Source organism: Triturus cristatus, chromosome 8, assembly GCF_964204655.1.
Source record: "Triturus cristatus chromosome 8, aTriCri1.1, whole genome shotgun sequence".
Taxonomy (NCBI): Eukaryota; Metazoa; Chordata; class Amphibia; order Caudata; family Salamandridae; genus Triturus; species Triturus cristatus.
The window spans coordinates 80,393,381-80,410,557 of record NC_140591.1 but is presented as its reverse complement, the minus strand read 5'-3'; the positions used below and the strand labels follow the sequence as shown (position 1 = coordinate 80,410,557).

Genomic DNA, 17,177 nt, shown 5'->3' with positions numbered 1-17,177 from the left:
AATTATTTTCGCTGTGTGATCCTGTGCAGAGGTGGGGGCTTGGATTTGGAGCACTAGGAGTTTCAGACGCCACACCTGCTTTTCCCAACAGCTCAAGAAAAGGCATCACGGACTGCTCCATACGTCCTTGGGAATTTGCAAAATCCACAATTGATGATCGAAGTGCATAGTTGCATGAGTCACGGAAGCTGGGAACCTCTTCTGTGCAAGGGATTCCGGCTCACCTAACGTGCCTGTGAAGTGTGCCAGTGCTGTCAGCCACACAGGTCTGCTGAGGGGCGAGCATGCATCTCATGGTGCAAGATGCAGGTAGATCGCTTGCAACATCAGACCAAACATTCACAGGTGCAGGCGCATGAGGTGGAAAGTGCACGACAACAAGCACTGTTTTTTGTCTGCACTGTTAAGACAAGTTGAATGTTCTCTGCGCATCTTTGTTTAATGCAAAACATGTTGGACATCTCAAAACGCACTTAATTTCCCCGTAATTGCGAAGTTGTCTTGAACCTTGTTCCGGGACACCTTGTTGGTAACTATGCACTTTATAAGCATCTTAATGAAATCCACCAAGTGACTGAGCTCCCACCCACAGACCCGAGCTTGTGACACAGACACTGCACGCCACCCTGCGTGATGCCAAGACACGCAAGGTACAAAGTGAAAGAAACCATGTCACATGAGTCAGTCAAGGGGCTCTTGCACCCTCTAGACTGTTTTAAGAAATCTTCACTAATCCTCACATTTCTCTGCCAGGTAGACGAGAGCAACAAGTGCACTATAAGAGGTGTGGCACCGCAGCCAGGGCGACTGACTCGGGAATCTGGGGAATCACGGTTCGATCGCCGGCAGCAGATTAGCCCAGCGCCATGTGACTCTGGGCAATAGCCTGCTTAATCTTTCCGACGGCCACCAGCGCCTAGAGACCCTTACGGGTGATTGTTCGCGCTTTACAAATGTGGATTATTATTATTATAATAACCGGTGGCAAAAAGACCAGGAGGTGGTGCCCATCTCCCCACCAGTGAGCAGCTGACCTTGCACCGGAAGTAATCCTAGACATTTAAGTCACCTTCAAAGTTACATTGCTGTAATCCCTCGCCCTCCTTCCAACACAGCTCCATTACAGTAGCAGTATTTTCTTGTCCACTTATAATTGCAGTCATGTGACTAACTTGACCATGTTGACTGGGCCGCCCTTGATTACAGTAAATATCTTGCTTCAGTAAATATTTGTACTTGGCGGCTCCAGAAAAGCGGACACCATTGCTGCAGCGAGTGCGGAACGCCTCAGCTCACTTGGTCACCAGTTTTCAGAAGGGACCATAACTCCTCCACCCTGCAAGCTCTCCATCGGCCTCCTGTTGGCAAGAGAATGACATTCAAACTCATTCATCTTTTATTCATCCATCTTTTGTAGCCATAAAGTCTAGAGGTAGTCCTGCAGGCTCTTCCCTACAGGGCCTTAAGATCTGCCTGTCTCACTCTGTTCAGAGCTCATAAAGTTAGACGTGAGATCCCGCGCTACTATCCCCTTCTCCGCGGACTAGACCTCATCCCCCCCGACGTTTATCTAAAACCGGTTTATTGAATTTCTGGAAGACCTGGCTGGTCACTCTAGAATTCTCAAGGCTGCATTGACCATGTCTGCCATATTTTGGACTTACTCGTCTTATACTTGGCGAAGCTTCAGCGTTCAAGCACTTTATACATACATTAATTTATTTATAATGTTTTATATATCCCGAACATGACCCGTGGGGGCATCGGAGCACTATACAAGTGATATAGTAATGTAACATCGCAAGACACCATACCTAGGGAACGCAAGCCAACCCATCAATCCACTGGATACTAGAGGCTGTAAACCAATAAATTAATGTTTCTAACATCATTGCCTGGTATTCATGACAAAAAGTGGTAAATGATAATCGGAGAGCCTTCCTGTTCATCTCATTCATTTAGTTTCTAAGCAACAGGAAGTTGTATACTTAGCAACAGGACGGCGGTACCGTAGGTCAGTGTCTGTTTTGGTGGGATCATGTATAGACTGTGATGGGTTTGATGAACAGCGATGATAATTATAGGGCAATAAATAGATTTATCCTTTGTTTTGTGCTGATTTGTATGAATAATAAAAAGTATCTGGGCTAAGGGGGTGCCTAATTAGCAAGTCGACCGCGGTTGGCCGTGGTTGCAGCTCTTGTATGCGGAGGTGCACTTGGAGAGCAGATTTGAACTTATAAAGTGTTGGAACTGAAAATGGGTCAGCTGGCATAATCTTCTGGTACTGAGGTCCTAGAAGAAAGGACTGGATTCGGAGTGCTGTGCTTGGAGGTGTGGATGCAACTAGGAGTTTTTCCCTGGTCGGATATAACTTTGGAGTAAGTGATGTAATGACTGAGGAAATTTAGAGAGGTAGTTTGGTAGAACAGATGGTTGCCTAATAACTTGTATATTACTCTGTCCCTGGCTAACTGCAAGCCAAACTCAGGGGAGAGAACTGGAGGTAGGGGGGTCTGCCTTGAGTGACTGCACCCTCAGTGGGTCAAAGGATTACTGGGGAGAAGGCAATAGACCAGTATGGCCTTGCTGCAGAAAAACTGTAGGGGTGCAGAGGATACTCTGACAAGAACACTGTCGAAGAAGGATGGAAGTCCTGGATATGTGAAAGCTTTTTTTTTTGTGATGCACAGTTATAGTTTACTGTGCACTGTCTGAACAAATTCTGCAGTAACTTGCATGGTCTCATGGACACGCTGGGGGTACGCTTTTGTACAGGGTCAGATGTGGTATTTCCTGGCACATTGGGAATGGCTGGGCACTGCCTATTGGAACAAACGGTGACTGATGGAAGACCCTCAAGACTTGGGCAATGTGTTTCTCATCCAGGGCCAAGACATGACTCCGGATCTGGAAGGTCAAGCGCTAGATGTTAGCTGGTCGAGGGGATGGCAGCCTAGGCCTTCAACATGTTGGAAGATGTATACTCCACCTTTCAATCCCTGCTAATCTTGTTGTTTTGAGAGGTTTGAGACACCCCATAGCTGAATTGAGATATGTGCAATGGAAATCAATAGGTTTGGGGGGGGAAGAGGTTCCTCAAGGCACCCAGGTACGCCCCCTTAATGCAGTACTTGCTGTATGATGGCGAGTGTGGGGAATTATTCACAAACCTAACCAAACAGGTTAGTACTGACACTAGATCAGAAGCTCCATCCAAGGCAGCCTGGACCAGGAAGGGAAGTTTACCTTTCGCTGGTCAGTGCTTAACCCTCTCCATATTCCCTTAGCAGCAGGCTCCCCGAAAGCTCCTGCAGAAGACATTTGCAGATTTGGTCTTTCTAGAGGTTACCAGCGGTTTGCCTTCGAATGGATGAGGTGGTTCATGCATAGTTTAAGCGAAAGGGGTGGTGATGCCGCTAGCTAAAGCTAGCTGGGGTGGCAGAAGCTTTGTCACTTGCGCTGCTCGGGCTTGGAACGAGCTTCCTTTTCACCTCAGGAGCACCACAGAGCTGCTGACCTTTAGGAAGGGGCTGAAAACCGGTCTGTTTACCATATAGGCCAATACATACTCTGAAATTTAGATGGGCAGTAGCCAGCGCCAGGACACCCTCGGGTAACCGTGCGCTCAAGAAATGCAATTGACATAATATAGATCACCTGATGTAGCTATTAAATGTCATATATATGGCATATCATTTTCTGGAGTAGAATGAAACACTATATATACTGTTTTCCCACACCCCAAGCAAAAACCTAAACATTGCTGGAATTAATTTAAAGACAACCAGCAGATTTAGAAAACAACGATGCAGATTGGGGCAATATTTGATCACTCTCAAAAGGCGCGAGGTAGTCTGCTCGGTGGTGGGTACCAAGATCAAGCTTCACTGATGTAAATGAGGTCACACTGGGATATTATTATACTATATGCTGTGAAATGTAGGCGCCTTGACGCCCATTGGGCTAAGTTTGCGCGATACAAATTGTGCTTCATTCATTCAACTTTAAAGAGGGTCTCCAACTGATCTATCTTGCAAGTCAGAATTTTATGACCGGCCTCTAATGCGGAATTGGACAAGCTGGTTCACCTCTAATGACAACTATTGCACCTTATTTATTTCGAAGTCTGGCGTCTGCCAAGATCTTTTGATTTTATTAAAATATATATAATACAGTTAAAGGGGCTTTCGAGCAGCCGCCTTCATTCATTGCTCTGCTGTTGTCACTCACAATTTTCTTCCACCCACTACTGCATGCAGCTTGGAGCAGTGAGTGCACTGTAAATGACCACATGCTGCTCTTTCACGAGAGAACATCCGCACAGAAAGTAGTTTCCTTGGGTGCCAGGAACTAGTATAGCAGCGTGTGCTTTTTTTATACCCTCGTGTTTGTGTAGCCTACTTTCCCTGTTGGTTTCACCAGGTTCAGTTACGCCCTGGGGTTACAGAAATGCATCTCCTTTCTGGCTATCTAAAGTTCATAAGTTCTTTGGTTGTTGTAGCTGTGTGGAATCCGGCATCAAGGTCGGAAAAAACACCCCTTAGTATTCAGCTTGAATCAAGCGAAGGAATGCAAGAAGGGTGGAGGAGGCGTCACTTCAGTTTCCATCCTCTGTACTGTGCCCCTCTCCTCCCAGTATACTGTGTAGCAGCAAGCGCTTCAAATTCTATGAATAAAGCAAAATGAACACTTGGGGGGGGGGGGGGGGGGGGCTGTCTGAATCCACGTAGCAGGTACTGGCAACATGGAAGAGAAACCAAAAGTATACTTTTTTAAGTTCATACGTTCATGCTATAAAATTAGCAACAGTATTCTATATTTTAGATGCCTGCTCTTGCTTTATTTTGCATAATGTCTTATAATTTCTCTTTTATGTATTCTAGGAACGATTAGAAAAAAAACCCTTAGCAGATCACCTATTAATAGTTCAATTTTAATCCCCAAATTGTCCTCTCACCAAGCATTTTCTTTCTCCTGTTGTGAAATATTATGGGTGTGGCTGAGGTCTATTGGTACTCTGAAGTTCAGATAGAAGTAATTGGTGTAAATTTTCATGCTTCCAATTACTCACTCTTTAAAACGTAGGGCATTTGACACCCCATATTACCGGGATAATAATCCGCCACCTATAGTGTTCTGAATGTTAGAGAGAGGATCTGTCTGAGCCTTTTTGGGGTCTCTCCTGGGATCAGCGTGATTGTCAGTTTTGTTCAAAGTTTTTGCTAGGCGCTCATGATAGATTTGAGATGGGAGTGTCATGCATGTCCCAACATATGCGAATAACACTCTGATAGTGTTGTGTCTCTAATGCAGACCAAACATAGCTTTTGTTTGCTGTCCGCCTGCTTGGCTGAATAGCACATTATGGCTGGAGCGCAATACAGGCAAAATGGAAGGTCTAATTATGGCTTCAGAGAGCTGCTTGAGATTGCGTTTAGGGTATCAGCAGTTTCCATTACTCAGTCGCTAATCCACACTTATTGTGACTCGGCATCTTCTTTCACCAAGGTATGAACATGAACACAGAAGCAGGTGCCGTAATCCGGGATAATTATCCTACCTGAGGTCACTTCATGCTTTGAATCCTATTTGTGTGTCCCAGACTGGCAGTCATTGGTAGTACTTTTGTGTCGGCCTGGCCGGACTATGGGACTTCCTTACAGTCAAAGTCCCGCCTGTGGCTGTCGAGGAAGCTTAAACCGGGGAAGATCGACTCTGCTCTGCCTCATTGATACCTTTTATGGTTGAGTAACTTTTTAGGTCTCGCCTACGCAGCGTGCATGCGCTGCATAGGAAAAAGACCCTAAGCTATCGCTTCGGTTTTTGTTCCTTAAACGTGCACGCGTTCCATTGCCTTCAATGGCAATGTGTGGACGTTTGGCGATTGCCTTGCGGGAGCGAGCTTGACCCCATATGTTTGTAATTAACTTACAAACACATGGTGCCCCTGGCTCGCTCCCACAAGGGAAACTCTTCGGCCGCACTTCCCTCAACCCTCCCACTTTTTAGCGCGAGGCGCTCAAGCGTGCTCCCCGCCAAACAACATCAACTCGGTATAATTTCACTCTAAAATAAAAAATAAGAATTTTACGTGCGCTTACTTTGAAAAGGCTCTGGAGCAAAGACAGACAATGTCACTGTCCTCACCGGGCTCATCTATATGCAGCACGATCTCTGCCACCAGGCTCCACCTTTCGCACAACATGCTGGTTCCCGTGGAGAACAGCAACCAGAGATGTCTTCTCTGTACGCGGGGGCGCCACACAGATGCCCCAGAGCCTCTTGACAAGCATTGAACGTGCAAGTCCTACCAAGTTTGCACTTTATCACCGGTAAACACGGTAATCACTGCGCGCGAGGACCGAAACAGCGGCTCCAAGCATACACACTCAATCAGGTATAACAAAACATATCCTATTTAGATAGGGCAGTACTGTGACAATCGGGGAGTGGTTTGTTGAACTTTTGTCATGTGACTGGCTGGGAAGCTATTGTCAACTGTTCATTGGCCAACAGTGCTCTGAAACTACACGGTTGCTGTGGATTGGCTGAGAGAGGTCTGCCAATTTATTATTGGTTGAGTGATCCTGGAAGACTGCACTCAGCCCTACGATTGGATGGCGGCATGCCCGTTTACTTCTGTGCGGGCAGTGTGCTGGCTCGCAGCCCACCCGGCCTGTACTGGCAGCACAGGCGTGTCATTTTCGCCTTCCTGTCCTACGGCAGCTATCGGCCTCTGTACGAGCATCTTTCGTAACTTACGCCGTCGCACTCGCTTTGTGTGCTGCGCCCCCGCAGCTTTTAACTTGGAATATTCCCTACAGGATACCGGCGTCCCGACCGGTTCGGGTGAGACTGCTGCAGCGAGTAGTATCACCTGCTTAAAGGGCACGCCAGACATCGGACCAGTTTTGGTATGGGATGGGACTAGGCTGCTTGTGATTTAAATCCCTCTCAAATGCCAGTGCGGAGCTGGCAGTGCAGTGTTGCACAGATACTGTCTTACAAGCCCCTGCAAGAACCAATATAAACCCCCCCCCCCCCCCGCAATGCATGGTGTTTAAATAAAATGAATTTCCTTAGAAAAACTGCTCTAGTGCTTTGTCAGCCTCCCATATCAAACTTAGAAAAATAAGCTTACTGTGTCAGCTTACATTTTTAAAGTCCATGGAATTGTATTACGTTCTTTTAACAATTTGCTGTCAAAAGTGCCCGCGTGGGAATTTCCACCTGCCTGCTCCTCCTGACTGTACAATGTCACTTTGGCCTATGTTTAGCACGTGATAACCCACACAGAGGACCACCGCTATACTTATTCACCAGCTCGTACTATTAGCCCCTAGGGTAAGGTGCTCGGAGCGCAACAGCTGTGTCCTTCTCTCAAAGAGAACTAAACTGTTTTGAGAGGGGTGTGGAGGGGTTGTCCGGCTTGTCCCAATGGAGAGATGTGAGAGCTTAAGGGGTGTGTTGATGATTTTAAAATTGTTTTTGGTAGGTTTTAAAATTGCTTTTATTCAGACTCACTGTAAGTAGTTACAATGCTGGAATTGGAAAAAAAGAACAGTGGGAACTCTAACATAGGGACAATGCTCAGGTGATGTTAAAGGGTGTGGAGTCCGGCATGGCAGAGTCTGAAGGTAGGTAACCTAACGTCTGCGAGTACATATGAATTATTATAAAGTGCTCCAAAAGAAATTGACAATTAGAAAGTCAATATTAAAGTTGTACTGGCTTATTTTATTTTTCTCATATGGACCTCATTTTACAAACTCCATCACTTTGCTTAACATAACATTCAGACCGGACATGTATAAACGTTAATACAGATGCAAACAACCAAAAGTAAAAAAAAAAAAAAAAAAAAAACGACACTAAAACACAACTTCATCTCTCCGCACAGATTAAGTGCCTCATTGCAACTCTAATCCACTGCCCCATCTGTAGATGGGATGTGGAATGCCGTACCTGTGCCAAGCCCCGAGACAACCTACTAACAAGCATTGGCATACCCAATAGGTCTCGCTTTTGGGACCTTATAAGTATTTAGTTATGCAGCACAATATCCTTATTGCAACTACATCAACTGTTGCATGGCTAAACACTTATAAGGTCCCAATGGCGAGACCTATTGGCTATGCCAGTGCTTGTTAGTAGGTTGTCTCGGGGCTTGGTACAGCATTCCACATCCCATCTACAGATGGGGCAGTGGATTATTTGTTTTCATGAGTGACTTTCTCATGCTTGTTTTTGATTACTGACTGACCTACCTTCTATATTTGGCTAGTTTAGAAAGCTTCACTGTTCATTTTACCAGCAATTGCTTATATTAGATATATCTCAAGTTGTATTTCCAATTGTGTCTGTGGCCATTGAGGTTTCTGAATCAGCAGTAAGGACCATTGCAAACCAACGATGATGAGCGACCTTTTAGGAGAAAGTGCAAGAGGATATTTTTGTGCCAAAATAAGTTTCTTATTGTTTTCATGATTAAGTGGAGAGTTGTGTAATTCTCCAATAAGGACATTTTCCCCTCCTGCTCCACGAAGATTATTTAATTACTGCTGTGTGATCAAAGTAATGCGAGTGTGTCTGTGTGTTTTGTTTGTTTTGATCTACAGGTGTCCAATGAGTAAACACAAGCCTGATTGAGCAAGCCCATAAAACCAGTTAGGTTGTCGATGTCTCTTGAATCTTCCCCAGTAGCTGTAAGAATTTATTGTAAGGTCTGTATGTCTACTTTCCTGGAAAGGCCAAACAAATTCATCTCCTCTTAAACTCTCCGATTTAGTAGACCAGGTATTGATGATTGATACACTTTCTAAAAACAAAACTAAGGAAAGTGGCATGTGGCATAAACTGGGGCATACCATCTTAAAATAGTCATCCATCTTGGATGACAGCCACCAGTCATTTCCAGTGCTTATTTATATGTCATCTGGTTAAACTGCTTGCTCACCTCCAATTCTGAGCTTCTATGGGTGGGAATACACAGCGCCTTGAAGTGGTTAACAGCAGAAGTGTGCTTCTTAGAAATGTATTCACTTACATGTCAGGTCCTGCACATATCTATGGTTAACCTTTGTAGAATCAGCACGAGTCTTCATTGCCTCATCGCTTCATACCCCTGAGCTGGACAGCGATGGGCACAGCCCTGCCGCCTCGTCAGACCCACCACAAGCTCTTGTGTCCTCTACAGCTGAGCAGCCATCCGTGATAAATTTGTTCTTGCATATCGTGATGGGAGCGCCTGAAGCTGGTGTGGAAGGGAACCTTCGGATCTGCTGCACCATCACTTCATTGGACATTGAACTGAATGTGGTAAATTTGAGTTAGTTATCTTGCTGCACAAGCCATACCGCGTCATGCCCATGCCTTTTTGTAAAATGTATTTTATTTATTAGGTTGCACAGTAAACAATAAAGACCTGTACACATGCCTTTTTTGCTTCAGTCAGAGCTTGAGATTCACTAAGACCAAAAACAGGTAGTTGATGAAAAGATTCGGAATTGTTGATCAAGGTTACACTGGAAGACCTTTGAACCCGGCATGCACTGGACTTGTCGAATGTGTGTCATCCAGGCCGTACATGGAGGCGACATGCAGATTGCAGCTGCATGGGATAGGAACTGCATCTGTCCTTTTCTTTTTACCACCTCCGTCTGTTTAGCTGCATTGCTGCCCTTTATGTGAAGGTTTCTCATCCATACGTTATTGTGCTTGTGTATAGGGGTAGAGCGGTGTCACTCCACCATGAACGAAGCAGATACCCCACCTGCCACTGTTTTAGTGTCTTTATTTGTTGTGTACCTCTTGTAGTGTCCCTCCTTACACCCCCTTCTTTTTTTTTTCTTTTTTTACTAAAGGCCTTTCCCCTCTGTTCCCACCATGTGGGTACGTTTTCAGGTGTTCATCTAATTTAAATCGGTAATGACACCATTATACCGCACCTGTGGAAGTCCACCTAGTATCAATGATAAAATGTGCTGCAACCCTTAGGGTCCCACTGCCAAAAGACCATCTTTATAACTCCAAGAGAAAACCACTGTAAAGAGGAGCACTAAAAATGTGGTGGAATGTCCCAATTTCGTTTTTTTACACAAATATATCAGAAAAAAATGAAGGGCCGATGTACATCACAACCCAAATCCATTCTTCATTCAGTCCATTCTGAGTGCTTGAACCAGTGTCTGTTATCCACAAAGTTTTTATTTTTCAGAAAGAGATTCTCTGCCCAGGCAAACACTTTTTGTCCAACAAATTGGACTTCACCAGGGCTGCGAAAAACATGCAAATACACCTAATGAGTTAAGAACGTTTAAAAACTCTTAATACTAAAAATACCATCAATAACAGCTTGGCTCAAAATATATACAACAGGACATGGAACTGAATTTCAAGTGTGCAAATATATATCAAATCACACGAACTACAAAAATATAAGCAATCAATTCTAGTACCAATAACAAAATGTTGAATCAGTGTTTGTTCTAATCCTCTACCACCTTATTTGATATATCATCGCATAAAGACCGAGGACCTCAAAAGCACAAAACCTTTTTTGGTTTTTATAAATCCATATAAATATATACATACATCATTATGATCTTCACTTGAAACCAATTAATTTATAAAATGTTTTGCAATTACATAGATCCATATTGCAACAAGTGTACATCATATATCCACCTTATTAAAAATAAATCTAAATGACAAGCAATAAATAACCATCTTGAAAAGCTTATCACCATATAGGTCAAATAGAAGCTCAAAACGTTGTGATACTACTCCCATTCTATTTATAAGGAATGAATAACAATCCTTAATCTCACAGTATCCGAAGTTTCACATTGCCTGCATTATTTAGCTCTGGAAAAGATGTATATATCAGCAAAAAATATATAATGAAAATATATATCATTAACTTAATGAACAAAACAATCAACACAACCTTCACAAAATGCAAAGCCATAACATTTATACCCCATCCTCAAACTCAGCACCATCATTTAGACCACAGCCTCCTATTCAACTCACAAAACTCTCCAATACATGAGTCTAATCTTAATCCACTCAACAAAATTCCCATACAGTCTCATTTAAATCAATAGACAACGTCCAAACTTTCTCCATGCAAACACCGCATCCCCATGCGTCGCACGCCAATCCATATCACACAAATTCGGACACAATGACCAGCACTCAACATGAAAAAAAAACCTCCGTACTGTAAACATCAACCGCCTGTGAAACTTGCACCACCACTCCTAGAGCATAAAGCGGCGCCATCTTAAAATAGCCAATGTTACCAGTACCATAACGCTGTGGGCCAGCATCTTATCAAATTCTTACTAAATCACAAAAGAAGGATAACGTCTACAACACTGCTTTCATTCCCCCCAGACTCTTCAGTCGACAACTCCTTGGTGTGGAAAGTATCAACCAGCACACACAGCCTACATGCCCACAAACCAATCCCAATGGTATGATCATTATCCACCCCCTAAAAACTCACCCTATAGTTCAGGGCTTTAAACAGTGTCTGTAATGATCTGAAAGACGTGGTCACTCCATCACCAGTTCTCTTTTTTTGCTCATCGCTGTGGAGCAGAATCTGCGACTCTTTGCATGCACACTGCAAGCACTCTGGTCCAAGGGATGTTTGGTAGTATCTGGTTTGTTTTTTTGTCTTTCGTCTTTGTATTCTGCCAGCCAGCGCGTTTGTACACTGAAGTGGCTATATGGGTTGCGGGAAAGGCCCTGCTACGCTGGAACAGCTGTTGAGAGGGCATTTTTAGGTCGAGCATTCGAGACCTCTTCTATATACTTTAGTATACACTTATATGTGTATTTACTTTGTGGACTCTGGAGATCAGCCCTAGGACTTGTCTGCTTCCGCTTAGGGACTTTTTTTTTCTGTTCATCTGTCTCTATTTGACTGTCTTGATAGAAAACGACCAGCAGAGGTCAGTAAAATACCTGAATCACTTTAGCATTCTCTAGATTCCAATCCATAGAAATTGTCTCCCACAAACACCCATAGACAATAAACATTTTTTCAAATCTTGTATTTTTAGTGATGACCACCGAAGGTTCTGATTTTATATTAAAAACAGAGCTTTGGACTATACCATTTACCGCTGAAAGGCAATATTTCTCTCCATGTGTTCCATACCTGGCTTGTCATGCAGTTTGTTGCTTACTTTCCCTCCTTGTTAAAGAACAGTAGATGTTTCAGCACCCAGGCTAATGTGCTGCATAGCTAAATACATATAAGGTCCCAAAGGAGAGACCGATTGCATTGCAAATGCTTGTTCTAATTGTCAGTGGCTTCTTTGAGACAAAAGGTAGAATTCTTAAGTGTATGTGTGAAGATTTTTTTGCGAACCTAATCTAAAATTGGAGTTAAAAGGTCATGCTCTTGTTTTGCGGGTATAGGCAAGGCCAATAAAATTATGGGATTGTGTGGCCACTGTGTTTTCGCATAGTTATGGATTTGAAGCATTTGCCATGCAGGCCATCATCAGCTGCTTCATCTGAAGATTTTAACAAAAGCAATTTGTTTCTGGCTCAAATGGTTCAAAAGTTACTAAAAACACGTAGACTGGTGTCACCGTGTGGAGGTCACCATTCTGTTGGTTATTGCTAGATTTGTTTGTTAAACCGTTACTAACGAGGTGAAACTTCTCTCCAGACAGTGCCAACAAGTTTAATAAAAATGAGAATATAATGAAGTGATGCTATCACAAAATGTGCTGCAATATGCCGCATAAATTGTCTGTTCTTGCCGGATTATCTGGCTTTCCCCTGCCGCATAATTCCTGTGGCCTTGGAAATGGTAGTAGGAAGAGTTGTATATCTGCGCCGCCTGGACTCCCGGAAGCCTCTCCTCGTGCCACGGGTCTCTCCCAGAGTTGAGGCTGCACACAACTCGAGCCCCCTGGCTGCAGAAGCTGTGTGTGCAATCCAGCGCCTTAAAGTTGAGTCTCTGCCGAGCAGGCGCTCATACTGAATGTGCCAGGGCTGTAGAAACCTTCTGGCGCTGGGGGCATGCCTTGGCAGGCAGTCGAGTTGGCTTGTGCTGTGGAAGAGACCATGGCAGTAGGTGGAGCCCCTGAGATCTTTGAGAAGGCTGCCAGCGAGTCTCAGAGTCGAACCCTTCTGAGTGCTGTAGAGAAATACTGCCCTGATCATTCCTGCAGAACCTGAGATATTGGGTCACGTTATGAGCTCGTGCAGTGCAATGAGGCAGAGCGCCAACAGCACGCTTCGGTCCTCCCGCTTCCAGCCGCCTGCCTGGAGGCTGGCCCACGCGTGCGTAAACACAAACCAGAATCAGTAATCCGAGCCAGCAGGTTATGTAATAAGAAAACCTCCGTAGCTGGCAAAGTGAGAGTTCACGCAGGCTGTTTCCACCTCCAGAACACGCCAGAGGGCAAGAACAGAAGAAAACAATGCACAAACTTTCCCACACCAGCAGATTCGTTCTTTTTCTCAGTTCATCTGGGCTTGGTGATGGACACGTGCGCCTTTGCACACCAGGAGCGCCCAGGACAATTTTTTATACCCTTCTATTTATACAATGATTCTAGGCAGTCAAGCGCAAAGATGTTTAGTCCGGTTCTTAGAACCAAGTTACTATAAGAAGACAAGATTCAAAGTTATGGAAACGGCCTTCCAAATGTGGAAAATATGTAAACGAAGATTCCGTCTGGATAACTTTAATTTGTATACGCCGCTATTTGACAATCCATTATTGCCACCAATATTTTCAGACTATATCATGCAGCGTTGGCAAAATCTTAATATATGTCAGCTAGGGGATCTTTTTCCGAACGAACAATTTGCAACATTTTCTTATCTTCAACAACAATATAATTTACCTAAAGCGGATTTTTTTAAATACCTTCAAATACGCAGCTTCCTAAACTCTAAAAATTTAGTGAATTCTAATAAAATTAAGAAACATGAGGTATTAGAAAGCTGAAAGTAGAATTGGTATGATTTATAAGGTTATGATTAAAGGCTTAGAAGACAATCTCATGTCTGTTAACGCAAAATGGCAAAAAGAAATGGGTATTGAAAATATAGATATATCGGATGCTTTAGCTCTGTCTGATCAGGTATTATGTAATGGATCTTTAAAAAGTCAGAGTTTTATGAGTATTTTTGACTTATATTACACTCCAGCCAAGTTATTGAAATGGAAAGGGAATGCTGGAGACAAGTGTAATCGCTGTGGATGTATAGGTGCTAATTCTATCCATATGTTTTTCTTATGCTCTAAATTATCTCAATTTATTTCTGAAGTTCAAATGTTTCTACATCAAATAATGAATGTTCCCTTAGTATTGTCAGTTGATCTTGTAATACTTGGCATCCAAGCTAATCCAACTCGGCTGTACACACGTGCAGAAGAAGGTTTTTTATTTATATCTGTCTATCTATAGATACTGTATCACCTCTCATTGGCTCGATGCTGATCCTCCCCTATTTCTTCAATGGCAAACCAAACTGTTAAATATTTATCAATTAGAGAAGGCTGTGTATTGTTTAAAGGGAACGAAAAAGAAAAATTTCGGTCTAAAATTATGGGCTCCAATCTACCATTGGTTACAACGTTAATAATATAATTTATAATTAGCTTGGTTTTCTTGTTATGAATTATGTAAAAAGGTGTTTAATCAATTGATTATCAATGTCCTTATGTAACCCATCGGATATACTGTTTATGTTAAGTGGAATAAATTGTTTACTTTTCATTTCTGTAAAGTATACGTCTATAAACTGCTTTAGTGAGTCCCCGGTCTCCACACTGCAGCTCTGCCCACAGACTACACTGAGCGGCTAGGCCTGGCCACAGAGCATCAGTGGATGCCACAGATGGTCCTTTCAACAAATATTTCTGCGTGTAAACCAGTTGCAGGAAAGAACTTGCAGATGTTGATTTTGAAAGTGCAGTCTCATGGCCACACCTTCCAGCCATCTCTCCTTTAAAACCTGTGATTATAGAGAGACCATGGAGTTGGTAATTGTGCTAAGTATCATAAAATGTAAAGTAACTCAGCAGTACAGTACTAGCAGCCTTCTGTTTGGTTTTCTCCTGGTAGATTTGCTGATGACATCTTGGCCTGAGGTCCATCAATAAAGAAGCTGTGGCTCAGATTGGGGGCCAGTGGACCAGGGCGCGGCCATGTCGGACATCGTGGACCCCAACGCAGTGCAGGAGGGGGACGAAGAGTGGGAGTCTGAGGCGGCCACGAGCGGTGACACTGGCCTGGATGAGGAGGAAGAGGATGATGGGGAGCCCAAGATCTGCCGGGTCTGCGGTGACCGGGCCACGGGCTACCACTTCAATGCAATGACGTGCGAAGGGTGCAAGGGCTTCTTCAGGTACTGGTGACTTCTCCTGACTTGGCCTTCATCCCCCTGCTCAGTTCTCTTCAGGTAGAGGGCTCCTAGGGCGCTTTGTGGCTTCCAGAGTAGCACGAGATTGCAACAGTGACCGCAAGCCATTTCTGTCCCAAATATTGCCATTCATGTTCACTGTGCTGCCAGAGTAATGTTTTAAGCCAGAAAAGTGCCAGCCTTTGCCCTGACAATGCCTTAGAGGCCCCACATGCCGTGACAAGGTTTTTCTGAATAGCAGCTCCACTCATTGTGTCATGTTATACAGACTTATACCACGCATAGCTACTCACAAGAATGTCCTGGTGCAAAAATATGACCTGGGTGCCCTTATATCATTCCGCTGTTGTCCAAAATAGTGCTATGATTTGCAGTACGCCACCGGTGTCCAGATGAGTGCTGAATACATATTGCTGTGATAGTCTGTTGATATGCCTACGCTGGCCCACTCTTATCCCAAAAAGTGCACACTCCTAGACAGTGGTGTTGCATAGTAGTGCCCACATGCCAGAGTGCTGGTGTCTGCAATAGAGGCTCCCCCCGTGCCCCCGGAGCTAGGATTTCTCAAAAAATGCCACACCAACAAATAAATATTGCCTTAGTGAAAAGATGCCAGGCTGCAGTGATGAAATAAAAAGTAGGTTTAAGTGGAGATGGCACAATACAGCGCTGCTACCACCTCACTGACAGCAGCTGCCGGAGCATGGACCCCGGGCGCTTCAAGAAAGACGCATTGTAAGTGTAGCATTCTACATTAAGACCCGACCCATCCCAAAACTCCCCAGATCAGACACGATACAAAACACGAAGGGTAGCCATGCAAAAGAAAAGCAGCAAATCTATAGGTGAATATATGACATTGTCACAAAATCTTTCAAACGCTTATACGGATTATGTTCTCTCGAAGGACCCGTTGTGTTTCCACTCCCATGTTTTCACTTCCGATCTAGGGCACTTTAAAGTCCCAAAGACCAAATGTCCACACACCACATCAACCTTGTTTTTGGGCACGACCACCAGCTTTTCGTTCATTGACCTCAACAGTGTTCTCCTTCACCCTTATTAAACAGACAGGTGCTGAGAATTCATTTTTGTGAACTAAACTGGACTTCGTAACCCTTATCCAATCTCCCACAGTCACGTTGGTACCATGCTTACAGGCAGCAGTGTTCCATTCTAGCAGATCCTTTCTTACGCCGGTCACTTTCCCCAAGCTGTCAAATTTAATGTCCCCATGATCTATCCAACGTAGAACATTGAACCCCACCCCTAATGTAAACAAATGGGGTTCTCCCATTACTCAAACATAATGTGGTTCTTCTAGTCCACAGCCTGTCCTCCAAGACTTGCCTCCAACCCTTACACTGACCACAGCCAGCTGCAGGCGGTCCTTCACAATCCAGTTGACTTGCTTCACTAACTAGCCTTACTCCAAGGACGACGCAACGAAGACCTGATATCCTTGATCCCGGCAGACTCCAAAAACACCTTTCTGTCGAACAGTCAGCTTAGTGTCCTTGTCTGTTTCCAGTTAGTTGGGAAATCCACCCCAACCCCCTACTGAATAAATCACAGAGGAATGCAATCATGGCAGGAGTTCTGACATCCAGAAATCTAATTTTTGGTCTGTAGGACACGTAATCGACAAGTACAAGGGCATATATAGGTGCTCCTCCCAATAAGCCAAAGGGTCTTGAAATGGCAAACGCATGTTTGCTCCAAGGCAGCATAGTGCCGCTACAGGAGAGATAGGTGTGGGATGCTCTACC

General features: G+C 44.1%; 1 protein-coding gene across 4 annotated transcripts in view; it reads left to right on the top strand.

Moving 5' to 3' along the window:
* Positions 1 to 17,177, top strand: part of NR1I2 (nuclear receptor subfamily 1 group I member 2) — a 391,730-nt gene that overhangs the window by 206,451 nt on the left and 168,102 nt on the right. For 3 of the 4 annotated variants that reach the window (XM_085621051.1, XM_085621053.1, XM_085621052.1), the window contains one exon: positions 15,111 to 15,393. The exons of the other annotated variant lie outside the window; for it this stretch is intronic. In XM_085621051.1, coding sequence (XP_085477177.1) covers positions 15,194 to 15,393 — 200 coding nt within the window. In that variant the 5' untranslated portion in view covers positions 15,111 to 15,193. The remainder of the gene's footprint in view (positions 1 to 15,110; positions 15,394 to 17,177) is intronic. 4 annotated transcript variants of the gene reach the window in all.